Source organism: Hipposideros armiger, unplaced genomic scaffold (assembly GCF_001890085.2).
Source record: "Hipposideros armiger isolate ML-2016 unplaced genomic scaffold, ASM189008v1 scaffold_106, whole genome shotgun sequence".
Taxonomy (NCBI): domain Eukaryota; kingdom Metazoa; phylum Chordata; class Mammalia; order Chiroptera; family Hipposideridae; genus Hipposideros; species Hipposideros armiger.
The window spans coordinates 489,106-514,184 of record NW_017731456.1 but is presented as its reverse complement, the minus strand read 5'-3'; the positions used below and the strand labels follow the sequence as shown (position 1 = coordinate 514,184).

General features: G+C 50.2%; 1 protein-coding gene across 3 annotated transcripts in view; it reads left to right on the top strand.

Moving 5' to 3' along the window:
• Positions 1 to 25,079, top strand: part of JAK1 (Janus kinase 1) — a 146,018-nt gene that overhangs the window by 115,182 nt on the left and 5,757 nt on the right. For all 3 annotated transcript variants that reach the window (XM_019646698.1, XM_019646699.1, XM_019646700.1), the window contains exons 9-20: positions 1,592 to 1,749; positions 3,594 to 3,717; positions 6,187 to 6,373; positions 11,969 to 12,075; positions 14,929 to 15,072; positions 15,860 to 15,947; positions 16,413 to 16,540; positions 17,125 to 17,260; positions 19,003 to 19,154; positions 21,569 to 21,719; positions 21,841 to 21,935; positions 24,341 to 24,533. In XM_019646698.1, the coding sequence (XP_019502243.1) occupies positions 1,592 to 1,749; positions 3,594 to 3,717; positions 6,187 to 6,373; positions 11,969 to 12,075; positions 14,929 to 15,072; positions 15,860 to 15,947; positions 16,413 to 16,540; positions 17,125 to 17,260; positions 19,003 to 19,154; positions 21,569 to 21,719; positions 21,841 to 21,935; positions 24,341 to 24,533 (1,663 nt within the window). The remainder of the gene's footprint in view (positions 1 to 1,591; positions 1,750 to 3,593; positions 3,718 to 6,186; positions 6,374 to 11,968; positions 12,076 to 14,928; positions 15,073 to 15,859; positions 15,948 to 16,412; positions 16,541 to 17,124; positions 17,261 to 19,002; positions 19,155 to 21,568; positions 21,720 to 21,840; positions 21,936 to 24,340; positions 24,534 to 25,079) is intronic.

Here is a 25,079-nt window from a genome sequence, read left to right as displayed (position 1 = left end):
ATTTTCATGTTGACCCTAGAAGGTGGGTATATTATTATCCCATTTTTACAGAGGAGAAAACTGAGTTACAGAAAGATTAATGTACCCATAGTCACACAGCTTTTAGGCTGAACCATTTGCACTTGCCAACACTTGGCAGTTTTTGACCTATAAAAACAATGATTACATATGCCTCCAGAACCTGTGCGCTAACACTGCAACGCTTTCTGTTTGTCTCACGCCCCCTTGCCTTCACAGCCAGGGATTTCCAGGCCCTTAGATCAGGCAGTACTTCGCTGCTGGTCTTTCAGGAAGCACAGTGTTAGCATGTTATCAAATCATATCTTCATTTACCTCTTCTCTGCATCTCAGACGTCTCCCATTTCCATTCAGACTTCCGCTCTCAAGGAACTTAAACGTGTACGTGGTCTCACTCATATATGACTAGGTGAAGGGCGGCCCAAGCTAGACCATCTTGAATTTTCTCTCTGGGGATCTGCAGGTGGATGCCAGGCCATCCCTGAAAGGAAGCACACGTAGCACAAAGTCTGCGTCCTGAGTCACCATCCCTAGGGTGGCCCTGTCACCTCTGGGCCTCCTTGACTCACATGCCTAGAGCACCCTTCTCTTGGCATCACAGCTAACTGTGACGAGGCCCCCTTCCCTCCATCCTGTCTCGTTGCTTAAATCCGCCCCCGCTGCCCTTCACTCGTCTGTTTTTCTCTGCCACCAGCCTCTCCTTTCACCAGTGCTATGTAAAGTGCCTTATTCTTAAGCAGTGTTTTGCTCTTCTCTGAAGACGCAGGTGCTTTTTAATATTTTTGTGAGTCAAAGCTGTAAATTATGGCTTCCTTCCCCAAGAGATGTCCCATGGCTCCTCTCAAATGGGCAACCTCTGCTCAGGGCTATATGATCAAGACAAAAGAACCCTACCTGTTTTCACCTGCAAGTGCTTTTCTGCAAACCTTCCTCGCATGGAAATTCCCTCCCTCTTCTCCAGTTTTGCCTCTCACATTTTGAGTAAGATTCTCTGCCCCCTCCCAACCCTGAGAGGTCCCTGGACTAAATCTAGCAGCCTCATCATTGTGTCTGGGACCATTCCTGGATGAAAATCAGGCGTTGCACCTTCTTGAGCAGCTCTGCATGAGATGGGGCATCTGTGCTCTGCTTCCTTTTCTAAAGTCGCTGCAGTGCTGACTGAGTCAGGCATTGCTTAGTGCCAAGACCAGGGTCCCTCTAATACATGCTTCTCTCCTCCCGTTTCTACTTCTTTACCTCCACCCCCTTGATTCTGGCCTGCTTTCCCATCTCGACCCATGTGGCAGCTTCGTCTGAGGCCTCCTGCCTGCCACAGCTCCCCGTACCCTCTCCCTGATATACAGACACTGTACCTCATCTGATAGTTTGGAGGTAATAGCTGAGAAAGTGTTGAATAGTCAAAATCCTAGATAAATGCAAGGGGTACCGTTATTATCAACAAAAGGAGTTTTCCTTTGGGGTCATGCACTCCCCATTGTGTTTTAAATATCTTCTCACTGTGTACCTCCCCCTACAGTCAGCTGCGTAGGATGGTAGCACATGACGTAACCATGGGCATTTCTTCTCTCACCAGGAACTGAAGCTGTCTTCCCACGAGGAGGCCCTGTCCTTTGTGTCCCTGGTAGATGGCTACTTTCGGCTCACAGCAGACGCCCATCATTACCTCTGCACCGATGTGGCTCCCCCATTGATCGTCCACAACATACAGAATGGCTGTCATGGTCCAATCTGGTTAGTTCTAGAACCTTTTCAGTTGCCCTTGGTGTGAATAGAACCCACATTTTAGTGATGGGGAGCGTGGCCTCCTCGGACACGGGTGTCCCAGTTGTTCAGGCAGTTCGGCATGTTGCTTAGTACTGATTCGGTGCTGCCGTTTCCACCCCTGCTGGCCTGTTGGTCAGGCCTTCCTGTCATTGCTCACCTTGGTCCTTGCAGCAGCCCCTCCCTCACCTCTTCTCTCTTACTTGGGTCTCCTCATAGTTTAATGCCCCGCTCCCCCACCTCTCCACACCTGACCAAGAAGCGCTACATATCCTGACCCCTTTTTATGCCAAACGTTGGTGGGTGATTCAAGAAAGATAGGACACAGATCTCAACATCAGACCGAGGAGTAAATAATGGAATTCTGAGTCAGCTCGTCCTGACATCAGCTAAATGGTGGGGACACTGAGGGTGGCCAAGCCTCAGGCCTGGAAAGGGCCTTGCTGGATATCTCGCCCCGCTGGCATCTCAGAACTAGTCGCTTGTGCTCAAATACTTCTGGTGATGGGGTACTTAATGAGACACAAGGCTGCTCTAAAAATTACTTCCTGATCTGGCATTGAATTTGCCTCTCTGTAACTTCTGCCTCCTCATTTCAATTCTGCCACTCAAAGCCACAAGGATTCAGCTTACTTCCTCTTACATATGACTGTCCTTCAGATAAAGGAAAATGGCTACTATGTGTCTTCTGAGTCTTCCTTTCCAGACCAAAATATATTTGGGGAAGCATCCCTTCAGCTGCCTTCCACATGACCCGGTTCCCACCTTCTTTCTTATCCCAGTTACCTTGTGGACAGGTAGTTTGCTAGTGGGTGAACCCTGGCCTAGAGAGGCTCAGAGACCCACGGGCAGATAGACACACAAAGAATTGCAGAGCAAGGGGTTGAGCCTCACAGTGAAGCGTGTCCTTCAAATATCCCCCCACAGTTACGCCCGGAGGCCCTGGCACTTGCTTGTTACTTGGCCTGGAATGCCCTTCCTCCAGAACCTACACAGCCACCACTTCCTTCAGGTGTGACTCAGGTATCACCTTATCGGTGACATCTTCCCTGACCACCTGTTTAAAATAACGATGCCTCTTCCCCTTCCGCACCCCGCACTTCCTGGCTCCTTTACTGTGCTTTATTTTCCTTCAGCGGCATTTATTACCTCCTGACGTATTATGTTTATTTCCATGTCCGTTTGTTTCTTGTCTGCCTACCCTCACCGCACGGAATATGAGCTCCGTAAAGGCGGGGGCACTGCTTTTCCTTAGCGCATCCCAGGCCCTTAGTAAGTATTTGTTGAATGAATGAATGAATGTTTCATGTTCTGTGGCCGGCTGAAACTCATTGCATTGCCTAAGAAGCCTTCTCAGAGTAGGTAGTATTCAAATCAAATTAAGCTTAGAGGAATCAGTGATGGTTTACCAGGTCTTAAAGAGAAAGGGCACTTAATGTGAGGGATCAACATGTGCAGAGGCATGAAAGCGTCACAGACCCCCGGAGCAGTTGGTCTCTGCCTTTCTAACCCATGTCGGCCGTATCAGCCCTCTTTCATCAATACCTAGTGAGCACCATTCACCAGGCGTAGTAACCTCACGCGTGTATTCATTTAGCAACTGTTCACTGCCCTCGGTGTGCTGGGACTGAGCAGTCCTGGGGACACAAAGGAGTGTAAGACAGACGTGTTCCCTCTAATGTCCTTAGGACCCAGGACAGGTAAGGTGATAGGGCCGTAGGATTTGAGGCATCCCAGGGGAGTGGACATCCCATGGGGTTCAGAGTGCTTCTGGTGGGTGAGCCCTTTCTCTCTTTGCCTCTCTCCCCCTCCAGCACAGAATACGCCATCAATAAACTGCGGCAAGAAGGAAGTGAGGAGGGCATGTACGTGCTGCGGTGGAGCTGCACCGACTTTGACAACATCCTCATGACCGTCACCTGCTTTGAAAAGCATGAGGTCAGTCAAGACACGGGCTTGGGTCAAATCATATGGCCTCAGGGCGTCCAGTGCAGTCTGGTTCAGGAGCTGCTGCAGAGAGGACCAGTCTTGGGGGATAGAGTTAGAAAAGCCTGGGCCTCTGAGAAAAATACCTGGCAGTTCTGATAGGGGCAACCTGCTCCCCAAAAGGAGACTGTCCCCGAGCAGCCAGACCCCGTAGTCTTTCCCCCTCATGACCCCTGCTTTCTCCCTTCAAATGACCCATGGCAGGGGTCCACGGTGGCTCTGGAAGGTGAACACAACCAGAAGACCAGTTTACACTAGACATTCGCAAAGTGTAGTGTAGTTGTTTAGAGTGATTTATTTTTTACTTAGTGCCAAGGTCAGCACAGCCCCAGAGCTGTGTGTGTGTGTGTGTGTGTGTGTGTGTGTGTGTGTGTGTGTGTGTGTGTGTGTGTGTCATTCCCTGGTACAAACCAGTGCTGAGAAGGCCAACTGGGCAGCTGGCCTAACACAGGTTTCCCCAGAGGGTAGCTCCAGACGTTTTGAAAGATGTATTGCTGCCCCATGTTTAGACAAGTTGAGATGTCCATTAGTGACTCAGCCATAGCTGGAAGCCCGGATGTTGTGAGAGAAATCCTGACGGCTAAGACAGAAGCCAGAATTGTTGACTTGACCTCACTGAACCACACATGCCTTTGTTACTCATGTAATTTTTTTTAAAAATACAAGAAGTGGAATATTTTAAAAGACACTGGGTTTTACAGAATTAGCCCAAATAACTTATTTACTACTGTTGATTGGGTTTCACATGAACTGGTAGAACTGGGGTGGGGAGGGGCCTGTGAGACGGAAGTCAGCACATTAGCATATTGAGACCTCAGACACAGAAAGGAAAAGTGCCAGGAACCCCTGGGGACTGGACTCAGTCAGGAGTGGAAAGAGAAAACGGCAGAAGGTACCCAGTGCTGCCATGTAGCCTAGGCGATGTCTCTACGGGCTGCTGCCTACCTGGGGGTGTTCTGTACCACTCGCCTCATGGCTCTGACGGGCACAGTGGCTCAGAACTTGTCAGGCTTGCTGCCTTGGCAGCTGCCTTGGCAGCATGCTTATCTTGTGTATTCATTAGTCTTTGGAGGAAGTCTGAGGTTTCTAACATGGAGGGGTGCATGAGCTACCCAGTCTCCTTCTGAGGCAGAATTGACCTGTCCTGTACCAAGACCACTCAGTGACATGGTCTACCTGGTGTCACTTACCCGAGGAAAACAGGGATGACAGAAGTGATGCCTCCTATGGCTTTACCTGATCTTATCCCCCATGTACATAGGAGGAAGCTGTGGCCTGTAGATTTTAACTGTCCAGCCTTATGCCATAAATAGATCTTTCTGGTTCTCATCCTTAACCACTAAAATAGTTTCCTTTGTACCAAAAGTGTCCCTAAAGGGAAATTTGTGCATATATTTCCTCTCTGTGGCACCACAGAACCCTGAAACTGGACCAGACAGCCGAGGTTCACCTCAGATAGACGTATGGCCTGGAAGGATTCAGTTTGAGGGAGTTCCTGGATAAATTTTACTATAGTAATTATTATTTCATGTATACTAATGTTTGTTAACCTTTATAAAGTGTTTCACATGCACCATGTCATATAATCGTAGCAACAGTCCTACGAGGTTGGTAGCTCCGTGAACTTCATCCTGCAGGTCCAAAACAAAGTGATGCTCTCATGGCAATCACTGGTCTGTGTGTGTCCCCGAGTGTCAGCTCTCCTTTATCAGCTCCTTCTCCTGGAAACCCCGTCTGTTAGTTACACATTTATTGTTATGCTAACTTGTTCGTGACAAACTTTTTTTTTTAGATTTTATTGGGGAATTGGGGGAGGGGAACAGTGTTGGGGAATCTGGGGAAGGAGAACAGACAAGTTGCTGTCCTTTTGTTCTTCAGTCTAGTTGTGGAGGACGTCGCTTCACTGGCCCATGTTGGTGTTATCATTGCACTCTTCCCGGGTGAGGCAGATCGGTTGCCGGCCATTGGACGGCTGCTCGTGGTGGCTCTTGGCAGCTCATGCCAGCTGCCGGCCACTCACGCTGGCTGCCAGCCACTCATGGTAGCTCACGGCAGCCCACTGCAGCAGGGGCTACAGCCTATGTCATCGCCAGTGACTCACGGCAGCCCAGCTCCGGGTCGAGCTGTTGTTCACCATCTCAGCTGTAGAGAGCGCAGCGTCACTGGCCTCATGTGGGATCCGAACCACGGCCCTGTTGCTCGAGCCGGCGCTCCCAAGCCAACTCTTAACCAATGCGCCACACGGCCAGCCCAATAAACTTTTAAGTAATTTTAGATTTACAGAAATGCTACTGAGATAGCACAGAGTTGCCCTGTACCCTTTGCCCAGCTTCTGTTGTTACCATAGTCATCCATACCCATGGTACATTTGCCTGAGCCCTTTCAAAGCTAATCATTTCTGGTCATTTTCCCAAATGGCAGGTGCTGGGTGGCCAGAAACAGTTCAAGAACTTTCAGATCGAGGTGCAGAAGGGTCGCTACAGTCTGCACGGCTCAGACCACAGCTTCCCCAGCCTGGGGGACCTCATGAGCCATCTCAAGAAGCAGATCCTGCGCACGGACAACATCAGCTTTGTGCTGAAGCGCTGCTGCCAGCCCAAGCCCCGAGGTGGGTGTCCCCATGTCCCCTCAGCGATGCCCTGGGCTCTTCCGATGCGCCAAGACCCAGGCCGACCACAAGGTGCTGGCTGCTCTGAAGAGACTGGCCCCTTCCCAGTTTCTAGGTGTCTTTCATTGAGTTTTGTTACACGTCTGTCCCCAATTCAAATTTCATTCTTCAAGTGTCAGCATTTACTATAGAAAAAACATACACCTTTTCTCAGCATCCTTGTTAAGCTGCAGAAAGAGGCATGTTTAGGAATCATAAGCAGAAACTTTTTTCTTCTTTAAGATAAAATGTCTTGCGAGTTCCCCTGTCAGTGGTTTTATTTATCTGAGAAATGTTCCTGGCACGTCTTTTGCGAGCCAAGAACTATGTCAGATGTCAAGAATCAGAAACGCCTGACACCCAGCCCTGCTCTCTCTCCAAGGGTTTCGTATCTAATACAGAAGATGTTGCAGGCATATGAGCCACTGCAGGATATGATGGGTCTTTTTTTTTTTTTTTTTTAAGATTTTATTGAGGAATTGGAGGAGGGGACAGCATTGGGGAATCGGGAAAGGGGAACAGACAAGTTGCTGTCCTTTTGTTCTTTAGTCTAGTTGTGGAGGACGTCGCTTCACTGGCCCATGTTGGTATTGTGATCATCATGCTCTTCCTGGCTGAGGCAGATCAGTTGCCAGCCATTTGGAGGCTGCTCACGGCAGCTCTCGCCGGCTGCTGGCCGTTCATGCTGGCTGCCGGCCACTCAGGTAGCTTACGGCAGCCCACTGCAGCCCCACTGCAGCCTATGGTGTTGCTGGCGACTCATGGCAGCCCAGCTCCAGGTTGACCTGTTGTTCATCATCTTAGCTGTAGAGGGCGCAGCATAACTGGCCCATGTGGGATCCAAACCGGTGGCCCTGCTGCTCAGAGCTCGCGCTCCCAAGCCAACTCTTAACCACTCAGCCAGCCCTGTGATGGGTCTTTTAATCAACACATATATGTATCAGACCTTGGGCTTGTGAAGAAGCGATGGTCAAAATCCCTGAGTCACAGGGAATGGAAGGCTGCACGGAGGAAGTGGAACTTGAACTGAGTGCTGGACAGTGAGTGGGAGCGTACCAGTTAGATAAGGGCATGTCCAGCAGAGCACATGCAGGGGCAGAGCGGCTGGCAAAAGCAGGGGCTGCAGAAAGGTTCTAGGGGGCTAATATCTTTGGTGAAGTTAGAAAGAACGGGAAGGTGAGACTGGGAAGGGAGAGATTTGGGATCATGGGCAGCCTTGTATGCCACGCCAAGGAGCTGGGACTTGATCCTATAGGCAGTGGGGAGCCGTGGGAGGACCAGGGAGGAAGATGGGTAGGAGGGGGTGAGGAACTTAGCTGCTCTTCTGAAAGCCCCACGAACGTGTCACTGATGTCCTGCAGGTGGATTCATTACCTCTTAGAATGTAAGAACTGGAAGGACACTTAGGGGTCTTCTAGTCAAGTGGCCCATTTTATAAATTTGAAAACTGAGACCAGGAGAAGTGAAGTGGGTCTTATTGAAGGTCAAGGTCAAGGGTGAATGCTAGGTCTACCCCAAATGCCAGATACGTTGAGTATTGCTTTTCTTCCACATTCCCCTGCTGCAGGATGCTGCCCTGCATGTGTCAGATCCTTCCCTTAGAAGGGGGTCAGGCGTCAAAGAAAGGGCAGCACATTTGTCCCCGAAGGGCCCAGTAAGTGTGGTTGAAGGTATTCTGAGGAGTCTAGGTGAGACGTATCTTGTACTTTTTTTGTTTGTTTGTTTTTTGTTTTTGTTCTTCAGTCTAGTTGTGGAGGACGTTGCTTCACTAGCCCAAGTTGGCACCATTGCGCTCTTCCCTGGGCGAGGCAGATCAGTCACCGGCTTCTGGACGGCCACTCACTGAGGCTGCTGGCCGCTCACGGTGGCTGCTGGCTGCTCACGCTGGCTGCTGGCTACACACGGTAGCCCATGGCAACCCACTGCCACAGGGGCTGCAGCCTACGCCGTCGCCGGCGACTCACGGCAGCCCAGCTCCAGGTTGAGCTGTTGTTCAGCATCTTAGCTGTGGAGGGCAGCATCACTGGCCCTCATATGTGGGATCCGAACCGGGGCCCTCTGGCATCCCAAGCCAGCTCTTAACCATTGCACCACTCGGCCGGCCTGTATCTTGTACTTTTAAGGGAGTGCCTCTGCGAGTCCTTACATCAGGGGTGGGCAGAGGAAACAGTCCCAGGACAAAAAGGGTCAGGGTTCTTGACGTTTGAATCACTCTTTGGTCTCCCAGCAGAGGAGTGTCACTGAATTTGGTGAAAGAGGAAGGACTTGTGTTCTTGTTAATCAGATAGGGTTTCCTGCCAGCTTCGCGGAGTAACTGCAGCCTTTGTTTTTGTGCTTGAAGATGTTCCGCAGAGGTAAAAACACATCTGTCACTTGGCCGTGAGACCTCAGAGGGAGTTCAAACCTTAAAGCCCAAGGACCCTATTTATTCACATAGTCTCTCCTTCCAGGTATTAGAAGCATTTTTGGTTTTTGTCCCCCTCTAGGAATTAGTGGTCTGTGGGTGAGTTAAGGATACGGAGAACAGCAGCCACAGGAAGAGAGAGGTGGTAGCAGGTGGGAGATGGCGACATGGTGCTTTGCAGGCATCAGCTGGGTTGATCTCTGGTGTAGGTGCCACCCCTACCAGCCCAGACCTGGGAGCCAGTAGCTTTGGAGGCAGAAGCACAGGAATGGAATAGAACCCCTCTCTCATGGCGTTCTCTTGAGGCTCCCAAGCATGGACTATGCCAGTCTCTCCCACTTGATTGTGAACTTGTAAGACAGGACCTGGTTCTCACTATCCACTCTGTGGCTCATGGGAAGCGCGGCACCCAGCACAGAATTCAGCGTTCGCTAACACTTATCAAGGGGATATTGGTGGGTACGAGCCGTATCCATGCATATTTGCGTTTCTTTCATCTACATAATAGCTCTTTGTAGCTGTTTATAAAGATGAGGAAATTAAGGCTCGGAGATGTTCAGTAACTTGCTCAGGGCCACACAGCTCATAGTATCAGGAGAAGTTACAGTAATGGTAACAATAGATGATGATGATGGTAATGGCTGCTATGTTAGTATTGCTTACAGTTTGTCAGACAGTGTTTGAGGGTCTTCATATATTAGGTCATTTATCCTCATAATAACTCAGAGTGTGTTGTTATCCTGACTCTACTTGCCCAAGATCACTTAGGTAGTTAGAGGGAGAGTGGGGATTTGAACTCATGACTTCTGACTCTGACTCCAGTGATCTTTCCCCTTTATCACACTCTCTTTGCAAAGGTGCAGGTGCAGCCATCAGCCCAAGACTCTGAGGCAAGGGCCAATTCTCCTATTCCGGGGAGTGGGGGAAGGTGGGTGCTGGGGAGGGACTAGAGGGGGGACAGTATGAATAAGCCCTGTGTGTGAGGCTTCCTCACGTAGGCCCTCAGAAGCCCTCTATCTTCCTCTGCCACCTGCAAATTAGAGAAGTAGTGAAATCATGAAAATTCAAGAGAATGTCATTTTGAACTCCTCAGTGTCACTGCCCTTCTAACCACAAGGTTCTTATGGCCAGACCCCAGCCAGGGTTTCCCATTTGAAAAACCCCACCGAGAAACTCCTCATAGAATAAAGAAAAAGTAGGCAGCCACTCAGAATGAGTATGCCAGTTAAGTCCACCATTTCTTGTGTGTTGTTCAACCCCACCGCCCCTCTCCAAGTCTGAGGATGACCGTGTTAAGAAAGAGATAGGGGTCCACAGGGCTCACTGGCCCAATCACCACTGATCCTCTCACATCTGTGGAGTCAAGCCTGGTGCTTGATTTGTACACCTTCAGCTCTGACACTGAGGACTTGGCCAAGGCTCGAGGAGGCACTGGTAAGCAAGGACGATGTCGCTAAGACGTGAGACCGGCCATACTCACGGTGGCTGCCAAGTGTGGGACATTCACTGCACATCAGGCACTGAAGTAAGCCCTGCACCTGCAGCGTCCCATTCATCCCTCACAGCAGCTGACTAGGGGCCCGACTGAGTCCCCCACTGGTCTAGTGACAAACAGGTTCATGGTCAGATGGCTTCTCCCACTCACAGGGTTGACCCTAGGGCCATGCAAATCATCAGCCCATAAGTGCTCCCTGTTCCCCTCCTCCTCTCTAATTTCCCAAACACCTCTATTGCCCCAACCCTTCCCTGGGGACACCTTTCACGCGGCCCTTTCCTGATGTCTTTTCTCCACTGGGGCAGTCATGAGTTGCCTGTTTGAATTTGATTTTGTCCAGGTAGCAGGGTGGAGTCAGGATAAAGAACGGAGTAGACTCATGATAACAAGGGGAACCTGTACCTGACCCCAGTTTATGGCCCCCAGATTTGTGCCCCGCACCTCACTAGGGCCAGGGGTGCAGTGGGGAGAAGGTCAGGGACCGGAGCCATGCCTGACTCAGGGAGAAGCCCAAGTCTGGGGCCTACTAGCTACCTGACCTTGGGCAAATAAATGGTTTCACTGTTTGGAATCTCTGTTTTCTGACCTCTTAAAGGGGGATAAGAAATACTATATGCCTCACAGGAATGTCATGAGGAACAAGGAGTTAATGTGGCCAGGCTCTTAGGACAGTGGCTGGCACAGAGAAAGTTGTCAGAAGATGTGAGCTTAAAGCAAAGCAAAGAAAATCAAACCCTGCCTTGCAGGGTAGTGAGGATTTGAGAGACCACGTTCGAGTCGCTTGGCCTGGTACTCAGCAGCTAATTGATGACAACATAAAAATCCTCAGAGGCTCCCAGAACATTCTCACTGCTTGTCCAAATCTAGAAGGTGCTCTCTTCCTCCACGATACCCTGTAACTTGCAGTGGCCCGGAAGTGGGAAGGTGACTTCCGTGGATTGTAAATCCCGTTTGCCACCTGTGCTGACCCTGGCCTGGCAGACTTTGAAATGTGTTGGTTTGCTGTTTGAATGCATAGAATCTGGGGCAAGGTTTGCTCATAATCTGTACAGTCAGCAAATGTTTAGTAAGTGCCCCCTTGGCGTCGGGCAGCGTGGGAGCCCAGAAAGGTGCAGGCACGACCCTCTCTCTCTGGGTCACCTGCCTTGTGCTTCTGCACAAAACTAGTGTTTTTCACCCTCCTGCCTTGGTTCCTACCACTCCTTAGGCCGGCCACACTGCTTCTTCCTTCCTCCTCAGCCCACATTCTTCAGCTCACCCCCTGATTATTTACTCACACATTTAACAAATACATCCTGAGCGTCTACTGTGTACCAGGCTCTGGAGGCACAGCAGGAGATCCCTGGGGAAACCTCCCCTCACCTCTCCCACTAGGACCCATCCTGCTGTGTCAACCCATAGCTGTCCTTAGAGTAACTGAACAAATTATAGCTTTCCTCTTGAGTGGTTGATTATGTGATCAGTTTTGGCTCTGTGATTAGCCTGTGAGGTCCTGGAGGGCAGGGATGAAGTACTTAATAAATATTTGTTGAAGGACTGAACCAGCAAATGCACAGATATGTGCGTTCAGCAAGCCCCGTGGCTCGGCAGACACTGGCTGGCCGGCATCTTGGGCCTTCGCTACCCTGTGCTCAGCCATCTCCATTCTCTTCCACAGAAATCTCCAATCTTCTGGTGGCTACTAAGAAAGCCCAGGAGTGGCAGCCCGTCTACCCCATGAGTCAGCTGAGTTTCGATCGGATTCTCAAGAAAGACATTATGCAGGTGAGTCATTGCTGGGGTTCCTGGGTCCAGCCTGGTGCTGCCTCCCTGCAGCAGAGCAGCCTGGGCACTTTGGGAGGAGTAGAGTCTGGGTTTGGGCAAATCCTAATGGAAAAGGAACAGGGAGCCTTTCCTTGCACAGCTAGAGCAGTATAACCAGCACCCTGCTGTCCTACCCGCCTCACTGATGCTCCCCAGACACACCTTCTCCTTGACGGAAGTGGATTAGTTGGGCTCTTTGGGGTTGCCTAGGCAACAGGGACCTTCCGCTGTGGGTGCTGTGGGTCTTCTGCAGACAGAAGGAGGTGGAGAACTCAGCGGGAAAGCTGACACGGCAGCAAGAATCAGTCTCCGTAGCAGGGAGGGAGCTCACCCTTACTTCCCCATGACATGCTGTGTGACAGAGTACTTCTAAAGTTTAGTCTGGACTGTCTGATGATGCTTCCAGAAGAGGGAACCCGGAACACAGTGAGGGAGCAGGAGATACACAGTTTAGGCCTGAAGGAGAAGAACTCCCTGGAGAAACAGATCCCAGACCAGGGTCCCAACCCAGGCAGGCCTTTTACTCAGAGTCTGCAGCCTTAGGCAGGCTCAGGGTCCTTCATAGCTGCCCTTGGCTTTGGCTACGGGTTTGAGGCCCATGGCACGGCATATCCCACCTTCTGTTCTGCACCCCTCCGCAGCCCCCTTACCCAGGGCCACACACCGGGGGAGGTTAAGTGACAGCATTCAGCAGCCTCGGAGAGAAGGGATCTGGATGGGGCCATTTACCACCTGGGAGAGGCTGTGGCTCCTGGGAGGTGTTGGAGGGGCTCACCGCCATGAAGGAGCCTGAGGGAGAGGGTGGCGGGCATGGAGTTGGTTTGTTAGTTTAAGTTAATCCCTGAAATTGTTGGGTAGGGCTTCGAGGGAGTGGAAGCTCACAGCTATACCTGCCTCACTCCCATTAGAGTGAGTTCTTCCCTGAAGGCTGGTCTTTATTGTTCTCTGTCTCTGGTGGCGTCAGAGCTGTGTCCAGAGATTAAAACCACTGGAGCAGCAATACCCCAGCTTCTTTTCTGTCTAGAGCCTGACATACACTTGGGGGTCTTTCTTCTTTCCTTCCCCTTGAGCTTCTGGGCAGTCACCGCCATCCTCCGTGCCTCCAGCATTCATTTAGCCAACGGTGATGGGGCATGTCCATGTGCCAGGCACGATCGACCGGCAGCAGGCTCAGGCTGGAGGAGGTGGCAGACTCTTATCTAAAGTAGATGGTTACAGTATCACGAGACAAGTCCTAAGTAGGAAGTACAGCAGGATGTGGGACTGGTAGAGACCATCATTCTCCCTAACCTTGGAAGCACCGAGAAGGCTTTCTGGGGGAAGTGCCCCCGAGGATGAAGAGCAAGCACCCCCAAAGGCAGAGGGAGCAGCGTGGAAGGAGGCTGTCATGGGACCAGCACGGTCTTTGCAGGCTGCTGTGGAATCCTGACAGCGTGGTGCCGTCATGTGGCCACTAGAATAAGTAATCCTTCTGGGGAAGAGTAATTATTCTGAAAGCATATGGCTGTTACGGGATACTGGGAACACAGCTTCCCATAACCTGATGAATCGCTTCATGACAGATGAAGCTTTAATAGTCACAGGACCTTGCCACGATACGGGAGACAGAGCGGACGCATCGCCATTCTGCTATGACAGATGACAAATGGTGGCGTTTTTTATGCAAATGAATAAACCCAATTAACGATGGTGGATATTCCTGTGGGACAGGATGGGCCTAAGAAGTCAGCCACATCCATTTTCCGCATTGACAGGGGTCCTCGGATAATAGACTAATAGAACTTCAATTTACAGGTTTTGTGGGGTCAATACCAATAACTTGACAGAGCCTAAGTGTTATGAATCACATGTTGATTTCCAGATATTCAGGATATATAAATCAGAAGCATTCACACTTAAACTGGAAGGTTCCTTAGAGAGAGGTCATTATGTGCTAAGTGCTTTGTGCAGATGATCTCATTTAGCCCTTATGCCACTCATTTGGTGGTATTCTCCCTTTTCCCTCCAGTCTGTGCCCGTGTCTTCATATCACCTTCTCTGGGATTGCTCGGGCGCGTGCATGTGTAAACTGCATCACTAAACTTAAAGCATGCACATGTGCACACATACACTGGTGAGATGGGTGGAAAATGAAGTTGACGTGTGAGAACTAGCAAGTGCCGGGTCTAGAGGGCGATCAAACAGAACACACTGGCCCATGGGATTAGTTTCTGCGCACTGCATGCCAGGGTCTGTACCAGAAGCTTTTACACCCATTTGCTCGTTTGATTCTTAGAACACCCCTATGAGGCAGGTGTCCTTGTTATCCCCGTTGACGGGAAGTGGGCAGAGAGCGAGCGTGGTGCAAGAACGTCTGTAAGTTAAATGGCCACCAGGCAGTAGAGCCAGGACTAACGAGCCCCTTGTCCTTGTACTCCAGCCTGTGAGTGGAGGAGCCCCCGATGAGGTTCTAAGTCTGCTCTGGAGGCCTAGGATGGGGCTGAGGTCGCTGGCTGTTGTGGCACTGTTGGAACTTTTGTGATAGGTCAGGATTGTTTTGGCCACAGGCTGTTCCTAGAGGTAGAAAGGAAGGAACTGTGTAGGAATATGAGGATGGTCTCCGGGGCCCAGGAGGTGGCACAACTGTGTCTGGCCAAGTAGCTTTTCGTTTCATCTAAAGGCCTGACCAGGACGAGGCACGGGAGAGGCCGTGAGCTGCTGCGGCTCTTCCCTTGGCCCCACCCCTTTCTGGTATTGTGTGTTCTCATGAAGCCTCAGTCCCAGACTTGGTGGCCCCAGAGAGCAATCACCCCAACCTCCCGCCTTCTCCTCCAGGGCGAGCACCTCGGGAGAGGCACGCGGACACACATCTACTCTGGGACCCTGGTGGATTACAAGGACGACGAAGGGACTTCCGAAGAGAAAAGAATCAAAGTGATCCTCAAAGTCTTAGACCCCAGTCACAGGGACATTTCTCTGGCAAGTGTCTTCCTCGTAACTCCACCTCTCCCCACCCCCATTTCCGGAATCAGTGGAGCACAGCGGGCTGGGGAGAACCTTTGGCCTTCTGTAGGCCTTATGTATGGTTTGCAAACTTGTCTTTTTAGTCAGGATCTCTTTCTTGAAATGTAATCTTAGGTAAACTCATACGTAAAATCAGTCAGGGACGATTGGAGATGGCGCGGACTGAGCAGCCCTCCCGCTCGGCCTGTGCCCCATCCATCCCACCGTTTCCTACCTGGAAGTCCTGTGGCAGCGCTGTCGGCCCTAGGACTCTAGCGGAAAGGTCTGCAAGTCCGCGATGTGGTCCAGGGCTATCCCTTCACCGTCGGAATAACTAAAGCCCAGACAAGTACAACCTCCCCCAGGATCCACCAGACTATTAGAGAATGGGGAAGGCGAGCTGTGACAGAGGCCTGTGCCTTGGTTTCCCTTTTATCCTAATACAGGGCCAAGCACCATTTCCCAACGTTTAAAAGAATGTGGTGGGCACGCGTATCCAGCGGGGAAATGTGTAGCTAGCTTATCCCATCGGCCTGGCTCTGTATCCTATTAGGTTTTCTAAATAAATTCTACCTCTCAGCCAGACTGGCCTAAGGTAAAGGTTTGGCAACACCCTGGCCATCAAGGCCAGGGGAAGGGTTTTCAGATCAGGATGAGAGTGGTGCACTTTCCTGGGATTCAGTGATTTTCTCCTCAGCCAAGCCCCTGTGGGATCAGACCAGGGAGGTACCCCCTGACATGCCTTTGTCCCCCTCTCCTGCAGGCCTTCTTCGAGGCAGCCAGCATGATGAGGCAGGTCTCCCACAAGCACATCGTTTACCTCTATGGCGTCTGTGTCCGGGACGTGGAGAGTAAGTGTATTCTCTTTGGAAGAGGAGGTCGACCCTGGCCGGGCAACCGGGGTGCTGTGCAGATGACAAGGGGCTGTCACCCCCCGCGTGTTGTCCAGGCTTTTTGCCTTTCTTTTTGCAATCAAGGAATTTGAGGTACTGAGTAGGTCACTTGTTTAAGTTAGTGGACATGGAACTAAATCCCATTTGTTCTTCGCTCATTTCTTGGATGTTTATTTCTTGCCAACTCTGGCCCCTGGGAGGCTGGGGTGAGTAAGCTGAGTTTGTTGCCCTGTGAGTCGGGAGAATACGGAGCTCTGGGCAGGGGTTGAACCCGGGCCTGTCCAGCCATTTACCCCATCCGAGGATGTCTGCATCCTCTCAAGCTGAGTGCCAGCCACTAAAGTGGGCTCTTGTGAATAAATGAGGGAAGTTACTGTCCCAGACAGACCGAAGGTTCCAGATGTGGCTTTTTTGTGCTTGTAGATATCATGGTGGAAGAGTTTGTGGAGGGGGGACCCTTGGATCTCTTCATGCACCGGAAGAGCGATGTCCTCACCACACCATGGAAGTTCAAAGTTGCAAAACAGCTGGCCAGCGCCCTGAGTTACTTGGTAAGTATATTCTGATGTCCACAGTGGTCCACCAGGAGCCAAAGTGTCCTAGTAGGGGGTGGCAGGAAGGAGGGGCTCGCCAAGCGGGCTGGAGGGGCCCGGGCTCTGTAGGAACACAGGTATGCCTGGTGCTTAGCGAAAATGGCCATTTTGGGCTGCGCTTGTGCTCCAAATGTGTGAATCCTGTTGAGAGGGAACTCGGATCATGTCAGAGGACCGGCTTGTGTATTGCAGTTTATGGTAAGAGAAAAAATAGTGCAGTACTTACTGGATGAATAAAACTGCTAGCATCAGTAGTAGCTCACGTTTAGTGAGTGCTTACTGTGGTTCAGCGGTTCATGGGTCTTACAGCTTCTAATCCCTTTAATTCTCAAGCCTTACGAGGCGTGTTCTCCGGTTATCCCTGATGAGGCACATCATATAACGTGCCTGAGTCGTGGTGGGAGAGCTGGGCTGCCTGGGTCTGAGGAACACGGAGCGATTGAGCGGAGGGGCCAGGGTTGGAAACGGAGCGAGAGTGGGAAGGACAGAAGACAGGCCTCCCAGGGAGCAGCTTTGCTGAGCTCACCCTTTCTCCTCTCCAGGAGGATAAAGACCTGGTCCATGGAAACGTGTGCACTAAAAACCTCCTCCTGGCCCGCGAGGGCATTGACAACGAGTGCGGCCCATTCATTAAGCTCAGTGACCCCGGCATCCCCATCACTGTGCTGTCCAGACAAGGTGCGTGTCCCTATCCCCACCCCTCACCCTTCCCCCCACTGCAGGGCGGCGGGATCAGGCCAGTGGGGAGAAGGGAGCTGGGGCTCTGTCTCCTTTTAGAAAGTACACTTCAGCAAGTGGGTGTCTGCTTGTACCGGGAAAGGGGGAGACATGGAGTATAGGGAGGGTCGGTCCCTGCTGCCTTTAAGGAGCTGACTGTGCAGTAGGACACAGACAGCTCACCCGAGGCACGTCTGGTCCTTGCAGTGAAGGAGCTGTGCGCAGGATGTGGGGGTAGCTCAGAGGGAGGCCGCTGGGTCCAGAGGTGGTCAGAGGTGCCGGGAGGAGTTGGGCCTCCTGGGTCCTCCCGTGTTTCCTTTGAAATCCACTGCAGTTAGTGAGCAGTTTGAGGAGGCCCCTCAGCAGTTGCTGAGGTCTTGAATCCTCTCTCTGAATGAGGTTATCGTGTGCTGTGGCCTCTGCTGGGGGGGGCCTGTGTGGACTATCAGCAAGCCCCAGGGCGTGCCGCTGGCTAGTGGTGGCCAGCCATCTCCAGTCACTGAGCACGGTGCCTGGCACATAGAGTTTTGCTCAGTAATTCAAAGACTGGACCAAGTTTGGAAGGGAACTGGGATAAAACGCCTTACAAGTAAGACCCAGATCATCCGTTCCTTGGAAGGGGAGGGGCAGCATCCTTCGGCACCTGTGTGACGCTTATCACCCGGCCATCACCCAAAAGTCCTGAGGCAGGTTCAGCCCGGAACCTGTCTGGGGGCCTGGCCTCAGAAAGGGTCTGAGGCACACACACGGATGACTAGAGCAAGTGGAGAAGCCTCGGTATCCCACGAGAGATGCCAGTTAGGATGTGGGCATTCAGAGGAGACGTCATCCATCTGGGGACGGAGGGTGATTCAGGGAGGCGGTGAGGCAGCAGGTCAGTGAATGGGCCTGCTGCAGGGTGCCAGGAGGTACGTGACCCTAGGGCACTGCCTGACGTACCTGTATCGGAGGAAGGACGTGAGCAGGTGGGGCAGGAAGGGCGAGTGGGCCTGACCGTGAATACCCCGCTCAGGAATGGCCCTCCCGCCTCTTACTCCACCGGGAGCCAGGAGACTGTGCCGTGAGGCCACTGTGCTGAGCGAGGGGCATTTCCACGGGCATGGCAGGGCTCTCTGCTCTGATCACTGGCCTTGGTTAGAAGCCAGAACAGGGCTACAGGGTAGCATGGTATAAGATGTGTGACCTCTTCACTTCAGGCTTTGCTTCCCTTGTTTTTTCCTAAATGAAGGAAAACCCACATAAAACAAATACAATATTGCAGGGTGACTGTGCGGAGTACGTGAGGTTAGCGCGTGCCCGCTCTGCGTGTTGGCCTTTTCTCTCGCCTTCTCTTTCTTAGCCTTTGTCCACATGACCCCGTTCTTCCTCCTCAGGGTGCTGGCCTCCACCCGGGTGCTTTGCTGTTTCTGAGGCCGGAGCTTCAGAAGACTGGCTGCACACAGCCCTCCTGGGGAGTTTGGGACCAACAGACATGTCTGTAGGCCCTGACTTGGGCCGATGCACCGGAAGCACCAGGGATGCAGGGCCTGGACACCCACACCTTGAACGAGCTCCCCGTGGGACTGATGATGTAGCCATGGCCCATGTCTGGAAAACATTGTTTGAAATAGTTTGTTAGCTCACAGTTCTTGCTGCAGTGGTAGTGATTTACTCCCCAGGTGATTCCAGAAGCTAATCTGTAAATGTCTGTTGTCTTTTTGCAGAATGCATAGAACGAATCCCATGGATTGCTCCCGAGTGTGTGGAAGACTCCAAGAACCTGAGTGTGGCCGCTGACAAATGGAGCTTTGGAACTACACTCTGGGAAATCTGCTACAATGGCGAGATCCCCCTGAAAGACAAGACGCTGATTGAGGTGAGCAGTTGTTTCCCAGGGTGGGCTGAGGAGGGCCCCTTGGACCTTCATGGACTTCTCAGGAGTTATCAGAAGTTACCAGGAGCTATCATGTTGTGGGACGAGATAGATGCGGGTTTAAATCTCATCCTCACGCTTACTGGCTATGTGACCTTGCAAATGTAACTTAACTTCCCTGAGCCTCAATTTCTTCATCTGTACAACGGGGATAAATAGTACCCACTTTGTAGGGTTGTTGTGAAAGCTAAATAATGCATCTAGAATGCCAGGTACATGAAACATGTCCAATAGATCATTGTAGTATTATTTATCTGAGATTTTAAGTGCCTGTTATTCAGCAGAATTAACACAGAGATATTTGTTGAGTTCCTACTGTGTATCAGGCATTGTTCTAGGAAAAGCTGGGGGCTCACAAGGAAATAGACGCAGGCCTTGCCTTCCGTTGAGGACCTCAGGGTGTGGTAGGAAAGTTAAGCTAAAGTAGCCATAAAAAGGAGCCTGCAAATAATACCTGGAACTGTCACCCTAAGAGCCCTGACAGTTAGGTAGGGCAGCACATTACCTGCATTGTACAGGTCAGGTACGTGAGACACAGGTAGCCCAAGACACTCACCTGGGTTCCCCAGCCAGAATGCAAAACAGGCGAGCTTTGTTACCGTCACTTGTGGAAAGAGTGGAGACTTAACTCCAAAAGGATAAGATTACAACGCAGGACCACTGACGCTGACCCGGTGATTCGATTATTGGAATGTGCCTGGGTTTTGAGGGGCAGGCATCACTTTTAGCTGGAAGGGACTGATCAAAGTCCAGGGAGCAGGGAGCATTTCAGCTATCTGTGGGAAGCAATGAGTGGTTTCATTTGCCTAGAGTATGGAGAGGAATGACAGGTGATGAGGTTGGAAAGATCATTTGGGGTCAGATTGTAAAAAGCCCTAAATTCCAGAATTTTACTGGGGGGTGTCATGTAGGACATTGGAGGGTTTGGGTGAAGACTAAGGTGGTTCAAGGTCGGCTTGGGGACAGTTCATCTGGACGCAGTGGTTGCAATGCCCAGGCTGAGAGACCAGTAGCAGATGTGTGCTGACGCTGAAACGGGAAGTGGCAGTGGGAACCCAGAGTGGAGAGTGTGCATGTAGGAGATGATTGAAGGGGTAGAACTTTCAGCCAGTTAACCTTTTTCCAGGTAAAGATGGTGCAGGACTTGAGACAGAGGAGCTAAGCTAAACCCAATAGGGAAACCATCAGATCTATACATGTATTTGGGATTTTCAGCCTAGGCTATTGGGAAAGTCATTTTATTTTGAACCTGTTGGAACTAAAACAGCAACCCTTTGTTGTCAGTCAGCATTCACTGAGCACCTTCTGTGTCCCCAGGGCCGAGCCGCATGCAGGGATGGTATAAGGAAGGGTGTGTGCCTGTGATAAAAGAGGGCCCCCCTCTCCTCCCAAGGACCCTTGGTTGGGTTGGATGACCCTGGAGCAGGGAAGGGTGACACTCAGAGGAGAGGGTAGCTCCCAGTTCCTTAATCCCAATCTGTCTTCCCCCTCATCCTCTGGCGCCTGCCCCCACCCTCACCCCAGGACTCATGGGAACTGGGAGAGGAACTAGTACTCTCGGGATTCAGCTACAGATGAGAAACTGGAGTGTAGTGATTCCACTTAATTTTTTTAAAGGGCATCAGTTATTTGTTTCTGAATTTTAAAGTAATAAAATTTGAAAAATACAGAGAACTTAAAAAAAAAACAAGAAAATAGCAATCACCATATTCCTGTCACCCTTGGCCACTATTTAACACTTTGGCATATTGTCTTCCAGTCTGTTTATAACTCTTCTTTTAAAGAAAATTGGGACCATACTATAGTTATATATGCTATATCTTTTCATTTAATATCAAGTACTTACCTGTATGATTAAGTAAGTCCTACAATTTTTACACATTTAATATAAGAGTTAATTGCTTTGTTAAACTCTCATTTACTTAACTAATTTCATATTTGGCACTTACGTTGTTTTCAGTTTTATAATGTTCTATCTAGTTCTTCAGGGAATATTTTGAAATATAAATCTGTTTATATCTGAGTCATTCAATAATATGAATTAATGAGTCAAAGGGTTTGAAGAATCTGGAGATTTTTACATATTGCCAAATTGCATTCCAGGAGGTTGCATGACTTTACTGGGGTGAAGCTTGTTTGGGACTGCGATCTACTGCCCATCCTCCTTGAATTCAGGTTATTTTAGTATCAGAGATTTCTGCAAGCTGGAATAAGCCAACAGTAACACACACGTTTATGAACTCTTCCTTTAAGCAGAGCTGCTGGGAATTCAATTAGATTGGTTACTCCTCCTGACCTGGGGCCACAAGGTTTGTGTTGTTCCTTTGGTTTCTTCCATGTGGTCCTCTTCTTTACAGAAAGAAAGATTCTACGAAAGCCGGTGCCGGCCAGTGACACCATCTTGTGAGGAGCTGGCTGACCTTATGACTCGCTGCATGAACTATGACCCCAATCAGAGACCCTTTTTCCGAGCTATCATGAGAGACATCAATAAGCTGGAAGAGCAGAGTAAGACTGCCCTGCACAGTTTAGCCAGCACCCCGGAGAGCGGGTTAGGGAGTGGAGGGGTCTAGGAGCCCATGAGTGGCAGTCACATCTTTTTAACATGTTTGCTTTTCTCTTCCGTTAGATCCAGACATTGTTTCAGAAAAGAAGCCAGCAACCGAAGTGGATCCCACACATTTCGAAAAGCGGTTCTTAAAGAGGATCCGTGACTTGGGAGAGGCAAGTTACACTCTAGTCCCCTGCTGACCATATCACCTCCACCTGCATTTAAAGCTGCTCTCCATTCTGTCTCCTTTTGGGTCAGAGTTCATAAGAGAAAGCATTTACTGTGTTTTTGTTGGGCCATTTGTATCCCAAGGGATTGTGTCACACACACAGTGACAGCATGTACATGTGGGGGATGTGGGGGTACATGCACACAGGACATTGGTCAGCTCGCTCGGGAGACTTGATTTTTCTCTAAGGGACAGAAGAGAGAGGAAAAGAAATAACACGCGGGAGTAGGTGTAGACAGCATAGCAGAAAGACCCCCGTCTCGGCCTTGCCTGGGCATGTTTCCTGAGGCTGCTTAAATGAGGGGTGGCTTTACTGCACAGAAGGCTGAGACCAGCTTTCCTTTGGACCTCAAATGGGAGTTTCCTAACAGTTCATGTGATAGAGAAGCTACTGGGATTTGCATCTTCATACAGGTTTTTCTGTAGTTAAGAAAACCAAGGCCATGTCCTGCCTTGAGTCACTGTGGTGTGTGCACCAGGCTGTGTGCCAGGCATTTTACAAGCACAGTGCACCTAGGTCCTCAAACATCCCCGAGGGTTTATTACTACTGGGTGCACTGAACACCTCCCACCAACTCAAAAGATTGGGTGACCGGGCCAACGTCACTGTCAAGTGGCTGAGCTGGGATCTGACCCCACCTTCTGACGACGCCTCACGCGACGTGCTTTGCGGCTACACCATGGTGCCTGTCTGCAGCATGGGCCCAGGGCTGCCCTCGAATGCCAGTTGCCCCAACATGTCCAAAAGTGACCTTCATTTCCTTTTGGTTGTGTTTTCATGGAAACTGGAGTGATGTGTTGGTGCCCAGTCCCGATACTCTCCTGCCTTAGCGCAGTAATAGAGGGGATGGCATGTGAGGAAGGGGCTGCAGCGACGGGGTCGAAGCCAGTGGGAGCCTGCCTGTGGAAAGGGCAGGCTGTGCTGCTCACCCCTGGCCTTTAGGGAGCAGCACAGGGAACAGGCCTCCTGTTTGTCTTCTAATTGGCAAAATTGGACATGTAACATTGTGTAAATAGTGTGTTACTTTGATACACTTCTATATTGTAATATGATCACCCATGTGATATTTGTCACATTACATATAGTACAGTATTATCTATGTTCAGTATACTGTACAGTAAGTCTCTGTGGCTATTTTAGTACCTGTTACAATTGTATCCTTAAATACCAACAGTCTTATCCTCCTACCTCTGCATCCCCTGGTAACTGCTGTTTTACTTTTTTGTTGTTGTTTTTAACAGGTTTGACTTTTTTTTAGGTTCTACATATAAGTGATATCATACGGTATTTGTCTTTCTCTAGTCTGACTTATCTCGCTTAGCATAGTGTGCTCAAGGTCCATCCATGTTGTTACAAATGGCAGGATTGCCTCCTTTCTCATGGCTGAATAGTCCATAGTATATATGTGCCATGTTTTATTATCCTTTCATCCATTGGTGGGCCTTTGGGTTGTTTCCACATCTTGGCTATTGTGAATAGTGCTGTGATAAACATGGGGGTGCAGATATCGTGTTGAACTCCTATTTTCATTTCCTTTGGTTATAAGTGGAATTGCTGGATCATATAGATCTATTTTTAATTTTTCGAGGCATCTCCATTGTTTTCCAGAATGGCTGGACAAATTTACATTGCCACCAACAGCATGTAAGAGTTCCCTTATCAGCACATCCTCGCCAGCACCTGTTGTCTCATTTTCTTAATGGCCATCCTAACAGATGTTCGGTGATAGCTCATTGTGGATTTTATTTGCATCTAGCGATGTTAAGCATCTTATGTGCCTATTGGTCATCTGGATGTCCTCTTTAGAAAATGTGTTTAGTTCTTCTGCCCATTTTTAAATTGGATTGTTTGTTATTACTAACTTGTAAAAGTTCTTTATATAGTTGGATATTAAACCCTTACCCAATATATGGTATGCAAAAAGTTTTTCCCACTCTGTTGGCTGCCTTTTCATTTTATTTCTTGTGCTGTGCAGAAGCTCGAGTTGGGTGTAGTCCCACTTGTTGATTTTTTTTCTTTTCTTTGTATTTTTGGCATCGTGTCCAAACAGTCATTTCCAGTACCAGCACCTGATGAGTTTCTTCCCGATGTTTCCTCCTAGGAGTTTTGTGGTATCAGGTCTTATTTAAGTCTTTTATCCATTCCGAGTTAATCTCTGTGAGGAGCGTGAGACAGGTCCAGTGTCATTGTTCGGCACGTGTTTCTTCAGTTGTCCCAGCACCATTTGTTGAAGGGACTTGCCTTCCCCCTTGGGTGTTCTTGGCTCCATCTTGCCTCATCGTCTGAGTGTGTTCCTGCTGGCCCAGGTTGGGGCTCCTCTCATCAAGCATATGCACCTTTCCTTCTAGGGCCACTTTGGGAAAGTGGAGCTCTGCAGGTATGACCCTGAAGGGGACAACACAGGGGAGCAGGTAGCCGTCAAATCCCTGAAGCCTGAGAGTGGCGGCAACCACATCGCTGATCTGAAGAAGGAAATCGAAATCTTAAGGAACCTCTATCACGAGAACATCGTGAAGTACAAAGGCATCTGCACAGAAGATGGTAAGTTGTGCCCAGTGGGGTTGCTTTAAAGACGAAGTGACTCTCCAGGGTCCTACAGACCAGTCCTGAGAGGCAAAGCCCTTGGCCTTCTCTGGGCCCCCTGCATGCTAGCAGATGGCCGCCGTGGGCTCCAGGGCTTTGAGGTCATCTGCACTGTCACCTCCCTCAGCCGCTGCAGAGCCCCCAGGGAAGCCGCCGGGCCTCCTCCCAGCGAGGGGCTGGTCCCAGCAGGGTCTCTCCAGGCTGTTCACACATCCACACTGGGGACCAATCTTCACCCATCCAGATACTGGCACTTGGGGGCACTTAGGCCGTAGGAAACTGGTACCCACCCTCCCGTCCCCTTTCCTTAGTCTTCTGAGCCAACACTAGACAGGATGTATTGTTTTGTAGTTGCCTAAATCGAGGTGGCAAGTAGTATTTACTAATAAGTATGTTATTTGCAAGCTAATACAATACTCTTGTATTATACTTTAAAATTGGAGGTGAATTTTAGATTCTCATTCACCTACTGTTCCGCAGAGCACTCGGTATTCTCTCAGTGAA